This window comes from Ctenopharyngodon idella, chromosome 5 (genome assembly GCF_019924925.1).
Source record: "Ctenopharyngodon idella isolate HZGC_01 chromosome 5, HZGC01, whole genome shotgun sequence".
Classification (NCBI taxonomy): Eukaryota; Metazoa; Chordata; class Actinopteri; order Cypriniformes; family Xenocyprididae; genus Ctenopharyngodon; species Ctenopharyngodon idella.
Window position 1 is genome coordinate 12,833,704 of NC_067224.1, and position 16,937 is coordinate 12,850,640.

A 16,937-nucleotide genomic window follows, 5' to 3' on the forward strand; every position below is an offset into this window, starting at 1 on the left:
TATTACAGAGCTCGTGCAAACATATCCACATCCCCATGATCAGGTGCCTTCTTAACTGTTGTTTTCCCACCGCTGTAATTTCTGTTGTGTGATCAATTTGTTATTAAGAGGAAAGCAGCACATATTAACACATTCATCTAAATTAATATTATATTATATAAATGCGTATGTATTCATACAGCTGCTGAGGTATATCAAACTTTTGAAGAACAAAAAAGAACTTCACCATAAGTATATCAGGGCCTTTAGGAGGACAACATACAGCAGGATTTTCTTCCAAGTCTCATAAAATAATATTAAAATTGATGGAAATAAACTGCTCAGGTTCGATCTCCATTAAATTCCATGAATGAACTCAAAAGACCTTGTCAGGTCAATCCCCCTACAAGGCTGATTTATCCTCAAGAAAACCTATAATGTCGAGGATTAGGCCTGGAGGAAGCTATAGCAGCACTCTCAGATGTGAGCGGTAAATTTGTTTGTGCTTCCTAAAGCTCCACTACAGCTTAAACAATCAAGTAAAGAACCACATGGCACAGACCACATTGAAAAAGAATGAAAAGCATGACCACACCAAAGAACGTCCACAATAGTACAGAGGAGGAAATGCAAATATGGAATGAATAATCCAGACAACCTCATAACCACTGGCGGGCATGACGTCACCCAAAAATGTCATTCAGTAGTCCATATATAAATGAATGACATAGTAAATACGGAAATGGATATTCCTTGAGACCTGTCTGGCCTCTGTGACCCTAGCCACAGCTATTGATATACTGTTGTATGAAATCACTAGTTTCCACAAAGATATAGAAGAATAAGCCACACTTTTGACTCTTTCCATGAGTTTCAACGGGTCACAAGCTGTTTTGCGGTCGCTGTCTGTCAGTAGGACACAAAGCAAAGACCTTACTGTTGAGATAAAATCACTTCTTTCTCGTCTTACAGACTCTGAGGACCGTGAGGAGCAAGTGTTGGTGAGGGGAAAGACCCTTTCAAATGTTACAACCCACAGCCATCTGGAAAATGACAATGGTTTAAACAGTCACCATGTAGTCATGGTAAAGGTTAAGCATTTTTGGTCATCACTGACCACAGGTTGAGGTGTGGAGAATAACATTTGGTTTGCCCGTTCATCATACTGATTTTTTCTAAAGTACTCCAGGTTTAGACTGCAATGCTTTCAGGAAATAAGTAAAGGAAATATGCATTATTACTGTCTAAAGCTTTTGTTTGTGTCTACTACATATTTTGTGACAAAAGCTTCCTGAGGGGAAGTGCCCGAGTATTGGCAATGTCCAAGCACATTAATGCAGTCGTATGGTCACGCTGTTATTGTACAGACGGGATATTTGTTTGTGGGTCTGACAATTATTTACTCTGGAACAGAACCTCCATCGTTCGTTTCTTCCTCCTTCCCTCTCTTGTGGGGTATTCAAGAAATCAGGTTATGCAGGTCAGGAAACGGAAATCAGGTAACCTACAACCTTTGGTAACAAAACCTGAGGTAACTTTTAGGGTAAGTAAGTAGCCAAAGCAACTTATTCCAGTGTTTCACATTCATTAACTAGACTATAAATGAAAGCTTAACTGCAGTTTCCATCAAAATAAAAGCTCAAGGGTTTATCTCTTGCAAGTGTATAAATTAGGACAAAAGCATTGTAATTTCCCTACTGTAGCATAAAATAATATACTTAGGAAATATTATTTTTCATTTATTTTACAGTGCATTTGTTTTACAATATATGGCTATTACTGTCATAGGAATAGCAATATAAAATTATTATTCTTATTATTATATTCTAATTGTTTGGCTTCCTAAAACACCAGAATGAATATAATGTAGACTGAGACACTATACCCCGGTTTCACAGACAAGGCTTAAACTAGTCCTAGACTAAAATGCATGTTTGAGCTGTTTTAACTAAATGCAACTCGTACTGACACATCTTAAAACATGTCAGTATTATTGTTTTGTCTCAAGATGCACATCAGTAATGATTTTTTTCTAGTGAACATTTATAAAAGCTTCTTAAATGCCCTAATTGAACCAAGGCCTAATCCTGGCTTAGGCTAAGCCCTGTCTGTGAAACCGGGCCTATATCAACTGAAATGAGGCTTGAGTCTCCTTTAAAGTTTAGGTACAAGTCAATTCACCAACTTTTTTATTTGTTCAATTTGTACACCGAACATGGGTTGGAGCTCTTAATTTTCAACTCTAAAAGTACACCATATTGATGAATTTAACTTTAAAATGTACACAATTTTCTTCCGGTGTGGCATGCACCCAGACCTCCCTAGACTAATGTCCACCAAAATCCTGTGGGAAACACTGTATTTTCTGAACATAATCGGAGCAGAGTAATTCAGCGCATGCGTGCCCTATTCATGAGGCTCCAGTGGGTGTGACAGATTTTGCACACATATATAAAATAATCTCATACAGTGTGGATCTGCATTCAAAAGGGTCTTTTTTTGCAGTGAGACATTTTCTATATCATGTTTTTCTATAATAAAAATATATATATGCAATGCATCTCACCTTACAACAAATGTGGAAAGTGGATAACCAAAAAAAAAACAAAAAAAAAACTTATACAGCCATATTTTCTTTGCAAGCAAAGAATTAATCTTTTAGTTTCATTAATCTTTAGTTTTTAATTCATATATAGAATCAAGCAAACAATATAATTAAAGTTCACTGTAATAAAAAAAAAGTGATTAAAGATTACAAGATTGAAAAATGAGTGCAACCACCCAGTAGGTGGCGATATGCACTAAGAATGTAAATCACCATCAAACAAAAGAAGAAGAAAGAAAAAATTTGGCACTTTTCTTCCGTTTCCATTGTTACTCCTGGATTTGGCACTCTGTTTGAGAACGTCTTTGTGTGTTCACCATGAACATGCTCTGAGTTGGCTGAACTTAATCCCAGCCATGTTTTTGGAACCGATAACCGATATAGTAAGAAAGATTTGGGTTAATCAACTGAGAGTCAAGGAATTATATTACAGGGTTTATATTATAAGTGAGCCCTACTTTCTGGAATACCCCCATACATTCTAAAGCACAGGAGAAAGGGCAAATGTCACCACTGTGAATGAGCATGTGTGTGTGGTCCAGTCTATTTCAGTTAGATAAACATAATGATGCATTGGATTTTAAAACAGCATGGAGCAATTTATCATGCCCATTTTTGTTGTTAATGATCAATTTGAGCATTAATCTCAAAGCTTAAGTAACAACTGCTGACTGCGCTGGTGTGTTTACATCTTAAGGTGTTTATTTTGACTACTTTTAGTGTTAGTTACAACCCTGCACTGAACTATCACACAGTAGATTATTTCTGAGAAGTTACGTCATAATCGTGTTAAACCGCACTACATGGTGTTAAATAAAGTTACTGAATTACAGACATGTTTGAAGTTTCAGCTTGTATTATGACCAGGTCTCAAACATTTACCAAACATATTCAGTGTAACATTCATCGAAAATATGGCAAAGTTTGGAATCTGAGATAATACTAAAGAGACAAAACATTTATAATAGTTAAGTAAAATGAGCCCACCCAAATCTTACATGGTCTGTGCTCTCACCTTAACTTTGGGTGGGTTCCACCAGTGGTCTTTCATCACAGCTGCAACGCTCATGTTGCTGGGCAAGAGGACCACACTGCTGCTAACATCTCTGCAGGCCACCTCACACTCCTTTCCTGTTGGGCATCACAAACAGGTGTTATTCATCAAAACAAACCTTCAAATTCTTAAAATTTCTTCAAATGTTGGCCCCTTTTTATTCAGGAACACTACCATTTTAAGTTTGGGGTCTTTGATCAAAAATACAGTAAAAACAAATATTGTGAAATATTACAATTTAAAACAACCGACTTCCATTTTAATATATTTTAAGATGTAATTATTTCTGTGATGGCAACGCTGAATTTTCAGCAGTCATTACTCCAGTCTTCAGTGTCACATGGTCCTTCAGAAATCATTCTAATATGCTGATTTGGTGCTTATTTTTTTTTAGTTATGCTGAAAACAGTTGTGCTGCTTAATATTTTTGTGGAAACTGTGATGCATTTTACATACAGAGATGCACAGAAATCTTTTGTAATATTATAAATGCCTTTACTTTTTGATCATTTTAATGCATCCTTGCTGTATAAAAGTTTTAATTTCATTTCATTCATTCATTCATTCATTCAAAAAAAAAAAAAAAAAAAAAAAAAAAAATCACAATGACCCCAAACTTTTGAACAGTGCTTTAGCTAGCTACAAACATGCGGACAGTTTAAATAACTTGCTTAAATTTTTAGTCAGAGTTGAGTTTTACCAAAATCAGCTCTTCTAGACTATGTGACAGATGGGTTTAACTATACCATTTTCTGATTCAGAGAGAACAGAGTGTGAAAATTCAAATGAAATCAATCAAAATCCAATTAAAAACATGTTGTAGTTATAGTGGCACTTGTGGCAATTTTGAGAATGCAGTGCATACGTGTGTGCAATGTATCTTTTGGGCCTCAGAAGTGAAAAGTAGAAAGGCAGAGACCTATGCCGTGTCCATCCTTGCAGCTGAGATGGATATTTGGGCTGAGATTCTGCGGGAGGGGACACTGGCCTGTCAGGTTGGGGCAGAGACGGAAGGAGCCAGTCCAGTTCCCGTCCTTTCTGCATCGGATTACATTGGTGGAAGGACCCTGAAGCAAAGACCAACATTTCCATTAATCATCATAAAGGAAGCTCACTAACCATCACAACAAACATGTGGTTTAATGAAAGGGTGGAGGCCAAGGATAGGCATGACCTTACGGTTCTGTTTGTCCAAGTATTAGAAGCGGTGATATTGACGAATGAAACAAAGCACATGTAAGATCTGTCAGTCTACCAGTCATGCTGCTGATGAACAGCCAAAGGGACGACACAGAAATATTGCAATGCTTAAAAGTGATTGATAGTGTGCACATGATGAATGGAAAGCACCGCAGACAGTAATGGGAGGTGATGGACTGAGACGTCGATGGAAGAAAAGAGAAAACAAGAAGAAGAGAGAGAGAACACGACAGACCTGCTTGCAGTGGCTGTGCTGTCTCACCGTGTGGTTAGCCCTGTTGCAGTCGATCCAGCAGTCACTGTTGAACTGAAAGCCATTTGTGCACTTGTAGGTACCGTGGAAAATGGGAGGAGGTGGATCACATGTGACTGCCACACACTCACCCGACTGCCAGGTTCCATCCTCTGTACACTGCCGCTTAAACGCACGCCTGTGGTACATCACAGGCACTGACCTGAGACACATTCATTAACAAAAAGATGAATAGATTCAGCAGAATTCTGCGCCGTATTTTTTGAAAGCATAAAAGCTGGAACACACTACATGACTTTTGCCTCGAATTTTCCCCCGATTTGCAGTCTGGAGTAGTCAACGCTAGTTGCTGAAAGTCATAGCTAGTCTGTAGATTTTGGGCACATGTTTCTGCAAGAGTTTGTTGTGTTCAGAAGACTTGAAAGTCTGGTAGTGTGTGACAGTGTCACTTTAGGATCACTGAGATACTATTAGAGTTTTTATTAATATTTTGAATTTGTTTTTATTTTCATGTTAGTTTTAGTATTATGTTTTTGACGTTTTTATTATTTTTTGTTTCTTTTAAAGGAGGGTTAGTAGATTTTCAAAAACGCTGTTGGACATTGTTGATATTTGAAATCAACCCAAACAAACCCAACCCTCTCTTCATTGCTCTGCCTCCAAAACTCACCCTCCAATCCTAACCACTCTGCTCCGAGTCAGTTTTGAACCCCGGCCCGTTCACTGCTGGCAGGCGAGGCGAGTGCACTAAGTCCAGCGCTGGAAAGCTTTTCTAATATTAACGCTTGCCCAGTCATAAACGTTCATTCCAGTGATATTCTTTTGAGCTTTTTGTATTGTGTCTCATCTCTCTTTCTGCAGTTTTTTTTTTTTTCAAATCTTGCTTGCTCTGTCTCCTCGACTGTCATACACCCCCTAATGCTGATTGGTTACACATTTCTTGTTGGTGTCAGCCCGACTAACTTCCAAACAGTGTTTTTGAAAAAATACTCCACCTTTAAATATGCCCAGTTTTTCCTCTGTAAGTATTTACTAAGTTGGCAAGTGTATGATGCCTAGTGTTTTAAAATTTGTTCAGATTTTAAAAGTCGTGTAGCATATTCCAGCCTTAAAATAGCTTTAAATAATTGACTGTTCTCCATTCATTGACCGTCTGATGAATACTGCACATAAAACTGGCAAGCACTTAGACAAGCAAATGACAAGCTCTAATCTGATTGGCTTTTCCACTGGTGGAATCTTCCAAACATCTTGTCGTCATTAATAGTTGCAGGCCATAAATATCCAAAGTAAAATACATAATGACTGTATATTGCAGGGGTTCCCAAACCTTTTCATTCCAGGACCCACCTAGAGTATAATCTATCTCAAGACCCACCAAAATATTTACAATTAGAAAACGTTTGAGATTACTGTATGCTCAATCTTAATCAAAAGTTTGATAAGACAGAAAATAATTTTAAAAAATTATAGTACAACTGTAAAATTTCAATAATAATATTTACGTTTTAATTTCTGCATTTACAAATGTTAAAGAGTATATGAAATATGTCCATAAAAACTTGAAACATGCTCACTCAGGTTCGGATATGAACTGTAATCCACACTGCGAGTGTTGTTAAACTCATTGCGGTGTTCAGCGCAGAAAACGCCCTCATGCTCGTTCTGTGTGTGTATATGTGAAATGCTTTTAAGAGACAGTTTCCTTATGTGTTGGTCGGTAGCCAAATGCACACGAAGGAACGAAAAAAACGCACTCTTTATATGTCTCTGAAAGACAACAGTGCTGAGTTGAACAGACGACAGAGATGAATGAACAGACCTGAAACGGCCTTTCGTGACATTTGAATTCTCCGGTGTAATGCAATTTCATGCAGAATACAGCACAGTGATTGGAGTCAACGAGTTTCTTCTCATTAATAATGAGGACCGAGCCGCTTAATAATGAACCGAGTCACTCTGAGACCCTCACCGTTATTACACCGTTATTGATTGCAAGCATCTAAGCTTTAAAACATGCAGTGCATATTTATGTAAATAAATCGCGGCCTTTGCGATTCGAAAATCACACTAAGCAATATTATTCTAATTCTATTCTGATATTATTTCTATTTAATGTTGGTATATCATGCAGCCCTAAACTAAACTGCATGTGTCATTCACTGAAACTTAAATTTAGCTGCAGCCAAGTGACTTTGCGTGACCCACAGTTTGAAAACCCTGATACATTCTTTTCTGAATGAAATATTCAGTACTTAATACTTTTGAACGTACAGAAATTCTCATCACAAAGTCACATTTCCGCTCATTTTTTGAGTTAAATGGCATGTAAAAAACAAACTAACTGTGGTTGGTTTCTTTACATGTTGATAACACAATCGCTTGATGTCTAAATGGGTTGTTTTTGGCCAGAATAATCTTAATTTGACATTTAAAGTGGACCAGATTTATGACTATAGTTTAATATCTGGCTACACCTGGCTATATGAGTAATTGACCAACAGGGTAAATGACTACAAATTTATCCAAGCTTTCAAACAATTGATACAGCCCTGAGTATTCAATTGCCACAACATGATTAACTAAATCTGCAATGCAATGAAGTTGGTAACACTTTACAATAAGGTTCTATTTGTTAACATTAGTTAACTACATTAGTTGACATGAACTAACAATGAAAAATACTTCTAAAGCATTTAACAATCTTAGTTAATGTTAATTTTAACATTTACTAATACATGATTAAAATTAGAAGTTGTATCTGTTAAAGGGAACCTCTGGTGTTAAGACTTGTATGGCTTAATAAATGGCTTAGTAAATGATGTCTCTTACTGAAATATGTAGTAGAAAACCCATGAAAGATTTATGTCATTTAAAAAATCCATGACATATTTGGACTGATTTGGACAATGGGCGGCGCCATTTTGTTTGCGTTTTATGTCGGTGACGTCAAATAGTTGCACTCACTGCTCTACCGACACTGTCATATTGCTATTTTTAACGCAACACAACTCAGAATATAATATAAGATGCCACATTGTGCAGCTTTTGGTTGTAATTTTCAGTCGATGAGCCACAAGAGAAGCGATGTAAGTATTTACTGCTTTACTAGCGATAAGACGAGAAAAGAATGGGAAGTTGTGAAGAACGTGGACGAATAAAACTTCCTAAAGATCCGCGTTTTTGTTCTCTTCACAAGCCCTGGTGCATTTGAGGCTTTTAGAAGACCACAGCTGAAAGAGCTTACAGTTGCCGATGGATATAAGTGTATGCTTTAACCAAATGCCACGCCTGTCGTGGAGACTGACGAAGGTAAGCCTGTAACACATCTCGATTGAGACAGACTGCCTCAAAGGTCGCGTGCGCTTTGATGCAAGAGATATCTGTGATCGCATAAAATAGTAGCATCTTCTCAGCACGTTTAACTGTGTGTAATGCATTCAGGTGATCAGACGATTTTAACACGTCAATCATACAACAGTAGTTCGAATAGCCACAGAGACATTGTACGTCTTCGATGTTTTCATCCTCACTAATTTTGCGCTCTGGCTCAAATTGAAAAGGCTGATCGTGTTTTAAAAGGAACCCCGCGGATATTAAGACCTGTATGCGTTACTAGATTACCGTTGCACCAAAACATACAGATAAAAAGCCTCAGTCATCAGGGCTAAAGCGAAGAGAACAAAGACGCAGTTAGGAAGTTTTATCGTCCACATTCTGCACCACTTCCTATTCTTTTCTCCTCTTATCGCTAGTAAAGCAGTAAAGACTTATATCGCTTCTCTTGTGGCTCATCGACTGAAAATTACAACCAAAAGCTGCACAATGTGGCATCGTATATTGTATTCCGAGTTGTGTTACGTTAAAAATAACAATATGACAGTGTCAGTAGAGCAGTGAGTGCAACCATTTGACGTCACCGACATAGAACGCAAACAAAATGGTGCCGCCCATTGTCCAAATCGGTCCAAATATGTCATGGATTTTTTAAATAAGGTAAATCTTTCATGGGTTTTCTACTACGTATTTCATTAAGAGACATCATTTACGTTATATTAAGCCATACAAGTCTTAACACCAGAGGTTCCCTTTAATATTATTTTAAGGACCTGAGCTAACATCGAATAGTTAACTAATGCTAACAACGATTAAAAAACAGTAACAAATGTATTGCTCAATGTTAATGTGAGTTTATGCATTAACTTGTGTAATCAAATGGGACTTTATTGAAGTTATTTAATCTAAGTCATAATTATTCATTCAAGTTAGTTTAGTGGTCTCTCACCTTTTGGGCTTGTCTATGTGGGGCACATGGTAGCCAGGCTTGCACTTGTACTTGCAGAAAGACCCAACTTTGAGGCCTGTGGCATTGCAGCGTTTGGTCTGCAGGACAGCGTTGGGTACAGGTGGAGGGACCGGACAACGCAGCTCACACAGAGCTTCGGGGAAAGACCACATGCCATCCTCCATACACGTCAGCACGTTATTACTGCCTGCGGAGACAAAAGGACAAAGGTACAGGACAAGTTGACTTGTACAGATCCAAAGTGAACTTACTTCAATATGATGTCATATCCAACACTGTTATTTTTCACTGTGTATTGGGGGGGGGGTCAAAACCACATTTGGCATTTTACACAGCTGACCTCTCAATCCCTAGGGCCTTTTGATTTAGGAACTGTCAAGGTCTACCCACCCACAAGCAGAGCCGGCTCCCGGCACTGAAAAGTGCACTTCTTGCCGTAGGTGGTACCCTCAGAGAACTCAAAGACAGCCGGGTGCACATGGTACTTGTCAGGCCGCCCGCAGTCCACAGGTTCACAGGTCACCTGCTTGTTCCATTTCCCATCCGCACAGGTGAGGGTCACCATGGATTCAGACTGTTGAGAGGAAAAAACATAAAGGCAAGAGTTTAGACATGGGAAAAGAACATTTAGTTTTCTCTTATTTAATTTACTGTAACCACAACAATCCGTCAGACCAGACCATATCAAATAATACACATCTGTTTCAATAACAGTTTACAAACTATATAGAGACAAAAAGTACAGCTAAATTAAATATATTTATGTATCTCTTGGTAAAAGGAAGCAGTGGGAAGCTAACAGTCTGAGTTGGTGATAATAAATAGCCCGGGTACAGCATATAAAGCTGTCAGAACTGAAGGCAGAGTGAGTCAGAGGTCATTTCTGCTGTTTTACTAAGTCATGTCAGACCTGTGTGATGTCTGCAAAGACATCTGCACTAGTAGCAGAGCCACAAACCGCACACATCCCGGACCCCCATAAGAATAAAACAATTAAACTTATGGAGCCACGTTCTGTTTCAGAAACTTCTGTCGAATCACTGCCATGACATGAAGTGACTTTATTAATTGTTTCATTAGTGATTTCAAACTGATTTTCTGTTGGAAAATACTGAACGTGTCCAAGTGCGCCAAGCCCAGTTCCGTGAAAATTAGACTGACGAAACAGATCCTCATTTTCACATGAGAGTAAAGTTACAAATCGTCACAAATTCATGATTGTTCATACACTTACGGTAAATTACAATAACCTTTGTGCTGAACGCTAACATTTATAACATACCGGCTGGTGTTTCTAAGGTAATGTTAGTATAAGTAGTAGTATTTCCCGCTCCTGTTCCTACATCCATCCACTAGCAATTTTACTTGATTTATTACAAACAGGATAAATTAATTTATTCCATCATGGGAAATGAACCAGGCCATTCTGCACATATACGAGTATGACTTTCCTCTATCCAAAATAGACACCGCATATTTCAAAAGGTGCATGAGAACATGCTAAAAAATTAGCAAGTGTGAGTCCTTACTCTCTTTTTCTCTGTATAGTGGCAATACCTCTGTCTCCTCTTACTCCATTCAAATGCAGTCCAACAATGAAGACTAGTCTGCCTATAGTTTATTTGGACTATTTAATTATTCTTGTCTCTTGAGTAACTCGAGGGGACATTTACTGACCTATTATTGATTCTATACGTAAATCACTGCTTTTATTAGCACAAAACCGTTACTGTGCCTGCAAACAACAAACAAATCAAACTTTACTGTGTACAAAGCAGGAATAATAGTCGTGAATTTGTCACCAGGAGCAAAACACTGTATTCTTCTATTAGCTCCTCAATGAATCTTCAAACGTGTGAACCACGCAGAAAGGTTTATGCTTTTAATGCACGACAGCAAATTTAAGACTTTTCTCAGCCAAAAATATTATTGTCATGTAACATGTGTGTGGTATTAAGCATTAATGAAAAAAGTGATGTTTAACATAAACCATACCCAGCGGATTGGACACAGGCTGTAGGTGGGCATAGAGTCCAGACTGTTTCAGTGAAGCACTAAAAGAAATTGGAGTAAAACATGCACTTCTCCACAGAGTTCTCCTTTTGTTTATGACAAGTGATGAAAGCTGGTTGCTTAAAAAAAAAGGATGTCAGCTATGTTTATTGAAACAATTTCTGTAAAGCCAAACAGTTTTTGCTGGCAAGGCACAGATTATTGTGGCTAATGTTCTTTAACTTGCATCTACAAAACAAAACATCAAGATGTATGAACAGTTTTTGTTGCTGCTTTACTGTGACCCAGGCCACTTTTCTTCTCTCGTCTCCTTTCTCTTTATTTGAAATTGCAGATTTAAATGGGCTGGAATGTTGTGAGCTTATCTAATGTTCTGTACCCTCTCAGGAAATGTACCAGCACCTAAAACTGAGCAAAGCAGCGGGAAGCATTTGAAATGCAATCCAGACACAGTTCCAAAACACTTTTTGCCCCCTTCTTTCCCTCTTCCTTTTCTTGCGCTGAAGCTCTTATTGAAAACAGCTCACCATGGAAGTGTGAGTCTTGAATATTTGAGGTGAATATATAAAAAACAAAACAAAACAACAAGGGGAGAATAGATCAAAAACAAAACTAAAGTAAGCACAACAATAAAACTAAGCAAATCAAAACAAAACAAAGAATAACAAACAAAAGCTAAATTAAACTAAGCAAAACAAAAAGAAAACAGAGCAAAAAACAAAACAAAACAAAAGACAATAAAAAAGCTAAATTAAAATAAACTAAGCGAAGCAAAAGCTAAAATTAAATTAAGCAAAACAAATTAAAGCACAAAAAAAAACCTAAACGAAGCAGAAGAAAAAGCTAAAATTAAATAAAGCAAAAGCTAAAGGTAAAAAGCAAAGTAAAAAAAAGAACAAAAACAAAACAAAATGAAGCAGAAGCAAAAGATAAAAGGCAAAAAGGCAAAACAAACAAAACAAAATTAGGCAAAAGCTAAGCAAAATAAAAACAACAAAAAAATAAACAGAAAAACTAAACAAAAACTAAACTGAGTACAAGACAAAAAGGACAAAACTAATTGAGTTGAAAGCTAAAATCAAACAAAACAAAATAAAGAATAACAGACCAACTGTTTATAAAAAAAAGGTCTCCATTTCACTTCATGTGAGGGCAGCAGTGTAATAAGAGTTTTTTTTTTTTTTTTTCATTTTTATTATTATTTTTTTTTTTTCATATCACTGGCTTAATAAAATCCCAAACAGAAAAGCAGTCACAATCTACTCAACATCTCCCCCTAGGGTCAGAGAGGCTGCCGTCTATGTCATAACAATGCCAAAGAGCGTGTTAGTGCACATACCTGCCTTCTTTATAAAACTTGTGAGAGGCTACAGAAGTACATAAAAGTGTCATCTAATTTTCCCTGCCCAGGCATCTCTGGCTCTCTCAAAGCCGTTTCAAAGCTCAATGGCAGTTTAGACACAAGGTTTATTGGCCGACACTGGCTGCATTACAGGAGCAGTAAAAGAAATGACCACAGTCACAGGGACTATGTGGGACAAAAAGGAAAACATAAACTGCTGTGGTTGAACTGAAGAAACACACACATGCAGGGGGCTGTTTAAATGCCCACCTGTACGGCACATAATCCGTGTCACATGCACAAACGAAAACACACAAACACATGCTGCTCCTGCTTGGAAGTTATATCCGACGGGCTATTCTGGTGAACATAGGGGAAGGGGACTGCCGTCACATTGGGGGGTGGCAAGCTGCAGAGGGGGGTGTCTGCGTGCGGAGTTTCCTTCTTTTAAAACTTTACAGCTGCTGATTCCTCCTCCACTGAGTATTTAACTACCACTGACTACTGTGCCTAATTCAACACAGATGCCTCTGTTGGCTTTTCTTCTACACCCCAGCCCCATCCTGTGTTTCTTTCTCCGCGTGCGCACACTCATGAACGCATAGTACACACGTAAGCACACATGCTCGACACACACGTACGCACAAACACGCAGAAGCGCTTAAAAAAAAAAAAAAAACGGGCTAAAGCAAACCTCAAACTCTCTGCCTTTGCTCTGTTGAAATGTTGTTTGCCTAACAGTGATTTTAGGACATGCTCTGCTTTCAATAACACCTTGGCAAAAACAAGGGGCCGGCGGCCAGGAAGCTGCGGACACAAAGACATGACACTGTAGTGGTGGTTGTTGCTGTAGTTATCTGCTCACAAAACTGTCCTCTGTTCATGATGGGTTGCAAGATCATAACCCTTGATGCTTAGCTTGGCTCACAACCTTATAAACACACATCTATCTCTGACTGTATCCACTCCTAATGCTGTTTTTTTTTTTTTTTTTTTCCAATAGGACCGTATTGGCACTCTCTCAATGATGTTACGGTAACAGGTTAATGATGAAATGGCTAATTTGTCTCTGACTAAAGCCTTTAGGAACACACATTATGAGCTCCCTGGAGATGACTGATAAGCTGTAACGACTGTGCTGGGATCAGCACTTTCGCTCTGTAAAGGTACGAGGGCTCCCTTGCACTGTCGTCATCATCTCTTCAGCTCACACGCAAGCGAGACATGTAAATCCAGCCAATTTCTTTTTAACCTTAATATGGTCACATTTTGTAGGGTAAACCCTGAAACTATCATGACACCATTTTCTAAATGCCCATTTACTATAATGTGTATGTTTAGACATAATTTTATAATAATAAAACAATACAATATGTCCAAATATTTTTATTTATTTATTTATTTGTTTGCACTGAAAATAAATCAGGATAAACAAAGCAGGATCAACAGTTGCTTGTCTATGAAATCAGCACTCCTGGAACACTGCTCAGCTAATTGCAATCAGGGACCAGAACTAACTTGTACTGTAGCATAAATAGACAATATACCATCTCACTTGTATTATTTTACTATACTATACTATACTATACTATAAAACTAATAGTTTTACTAATATCTATTAATAGTTTTTATTCAGCAACATTCTGATCATTATTTTGAAGGTAAATATTATGATGATTTTACATCATAACAATAACAGAATGACAAAATATATGATATAAAAAAGGTATCTAAAATGTAAAAGATCATACTCTTTAAAAAGGAACAGAAATATAACATAACATAATATAGAATAAATATATATTTGACTGAAAGAGAATTGCTATAGAATTACTAAGAGATAATGTAAATATACTATACAGTGTTATTGTTCTAAAATACATAAAATGAATGTATTATTACTGTTATTATTATTAGTTAATAAAAAATCTGGATAAATTATTCAAATAATGTGTTTGTTTACTATGTTTAATTTTAGTACTGTATTTTGGTACAGTATTTGAATCTATAAATGTATAAGAGCATCAGACGAGTGTTGTTATCACTAAAAAAAAAAATTAATATAAAACATTTTTGTTCATTGAAATTAAGCTAAAATAAAATATAAAAATTAAAATGAAAAATGTCTCGAGGCATCTGGAGTTGATGCTATGGGGAAGGCTCTCAGCATGACCGGGGTCTGAACACGTGTACCAAACACGCCAATCTATTGGCCAGTGGCGGTCTATGACGTCATGAGCATAGCACCCGTGAGTATAAGAAGGCACCTGCAAAATATGTCATCAACTCTTTTGTCTGAAGGAGATGAACACACAACCCAATGCATGGTAATGAGATGCAGAGTCTCTTTCCCCTTCTCAGGAAACCATGGTTACAACCTGAGACGTTCCCTTTCAAAGTAGAACTTCGACTTGGAGTTGACATTATGGTGAACAATTACCCACTCCGCCAAAATCGCAAACCATAGACTGCTTAGTGGAGCCACTTCACTAGTCTTAATATCTCTAATAGCTCTTAATATCTTAATATCTCTAATAGGAGAAAAATGCTCTTACTTCATCAAAAAGGATGAGAATACAGGTGTTGGTCATATAATTAGAATATCATCAAAAAGTTGATTTATTTCACTAATTCCATTCAAAAAGTGAAACTTGTATATTATATTCATTCATTACACTCAGACTGATATATTTCAAATGTTTATTTCTTTTAATTTTGATGATTATAACGGACAACTGAGGAAAATCCCAAATTCCTTATCTCAGAAAATTAGAATATTACTTAAGACCAATACAAAGAAAGGATTTTTAGAAATCTTGGCCGACTGAAAAGTATGAGCATGTACAGCACTCAATACTTAGTTGGGGCTCCTTTTGCCTGAATTACTGCAGCAATGCGGCGTGGCATGGAGTCGATCAGTCTGTGGCACTGCTCAGGTGTTATTAGAGCCCAGGTTGCTTTGATAGTGGCCTTCAGCTCTTCTGCATTGTTGGGTCTGGCATATCGCATCTTCCTCTTCACAATACCCCATAGATTTTCTATGGGGTTAAGGTCAGGCGAGTTTGCTGGACAATTAAGAACAGGGATACCATGGTCCTTAAACCAGGTACTGGTAGCTTTGGCACTGTGTGCAGGTGCCAAGTCCTGTTGGAAAATGAAATCTGCATTTCAATAAAGTTGGTCAGTAGCAGGAAGCATGAAGTGCTCTAAAACTTCCTGGTATACGGCTGCGTTGACCTTGGACCTCAGAAAACACAGTGGACCAACACCAGCAGATGACATGGCACCCCAAACGATCACTGACTGTGGAAACTTTACACTGGACCTCAAGCAACGTGGATTGTGTGCCTCTCCTCTCTTCCTCCAGACTCTGGGACCCTGATTTCCAAAGGAAATGCAAAATTTACTTTCATCAAAGAACATAACTTTGGACCACTCAGCAGCAGTCCAGTCCTTTTTGTCTTTAGCCCAGGCGAGACGCTTCTAACGCTCTCTGTTGTTCAAGAGTGGCTTGACACAAGGAATGCGACAGCTGAAACCCATGTCTTGCATACGTCTGTGCGTAGTGGTTCTTGAAGCACTGACTCCAGCTGCAGTCCACTCTTTGTGAATCTCCCCCACATTTTTGAATGGGTTTTGTTTCACAATCCTCTCCAGGGTGCGGTTATCCCTATTGCTTGTACACTTTTTTTCTACCACATCTTTTCCTTCCCTTCGCCTCTCTATTAATGTGCTTGGACACAGAGCTCTGTGAACAGCCAGCCTCTTTTGCAATGACCTTTTGTGTCTTGCCCTCCTTGTGCAAGGTTTCAATGGTCGTCTTTTGGACAACTGTCAAGTCAGCAGTCTTCCCCATGATTGTGTAGCCTACAGAACTAGACTGAGAGACCATTTAAAGGCCTTTGCAGGTGTTTTGAGTTAATTAGCTGATTAGAGTGTGGCACCAGGTGTCTTCAATATTGAACCTTTTCACAATATTCTAATTTTCTGAGATACTGAATTTGGGATTTTCCTTAGTTGTCAGTTATAATCATCAAAATTAAAAGAAATAAACATTTGAAATATATCAGTCTGTGTGTAATGAATGAATATAATATACAAGTTTCACTTTTTGAATGGAATTAGTGAAATAAATCAACTTTTTGATGATATTCTAATTATATGACCAGCACCTGTAGAGGAAGG

General features: G+C 37.7%; 1 protein-coding gene and 1 long non-coding RNA gene across 4 annotated transcripts in view; one reads left to right on the top strand and one right to left on the bottom strand.

Annotated features, from left to right (window-relative positions):
• pappab (pregnancy-associated plasma protein A, pappalysin 1b) overlaps positions 1–16,937 on the bottom strand; it is a 105,178-nt gene that overhangs the window by 18,049 nt on the left and 70,192 nt on the right. For 2 of the 3 annotated variants that reach the window (XM_051893730.1, XM_051893732.1), the window contains 5 exons: positions 9,788–9,971; positions 9,377–9,584; positions 5,074–5,293; positions 4,558–4,705; positions 3,600–3,715 (listed from right to left, as the gene is read on the bottom strand). In XM_051893730.1, the coding sequence (XP_051749690.1) occupies positions 3,600–3,715; positions 4,558–4,705; positions 5,074–5,293; positions 9,377–9,584; positions 9,788–9,971 (876 nt within the window). The remainder of the gene's footprint in view (positions 1–3,599; positions 3,716–4,557; positions 4,706–5,073; positions 5,294–9,376; positions 9,585–9,787; positions 9,972–16,937) is intronic. The other variant, XM_051893731.1, reaches the window with a different exon arrangement.
• On the top strand, positions 8,966–14,168 carry LOC127512698 (uncharacterized). The gene is made up of 4 exons (XR_007930246.1): positions 8,966–9,087; positions 9,434–9,606; positions 9,752–9,948; positions 13,756–14,168. It is a non-coding gene; the product is annotated as an uncharacterized LOC127512698 (long non-coding RNA).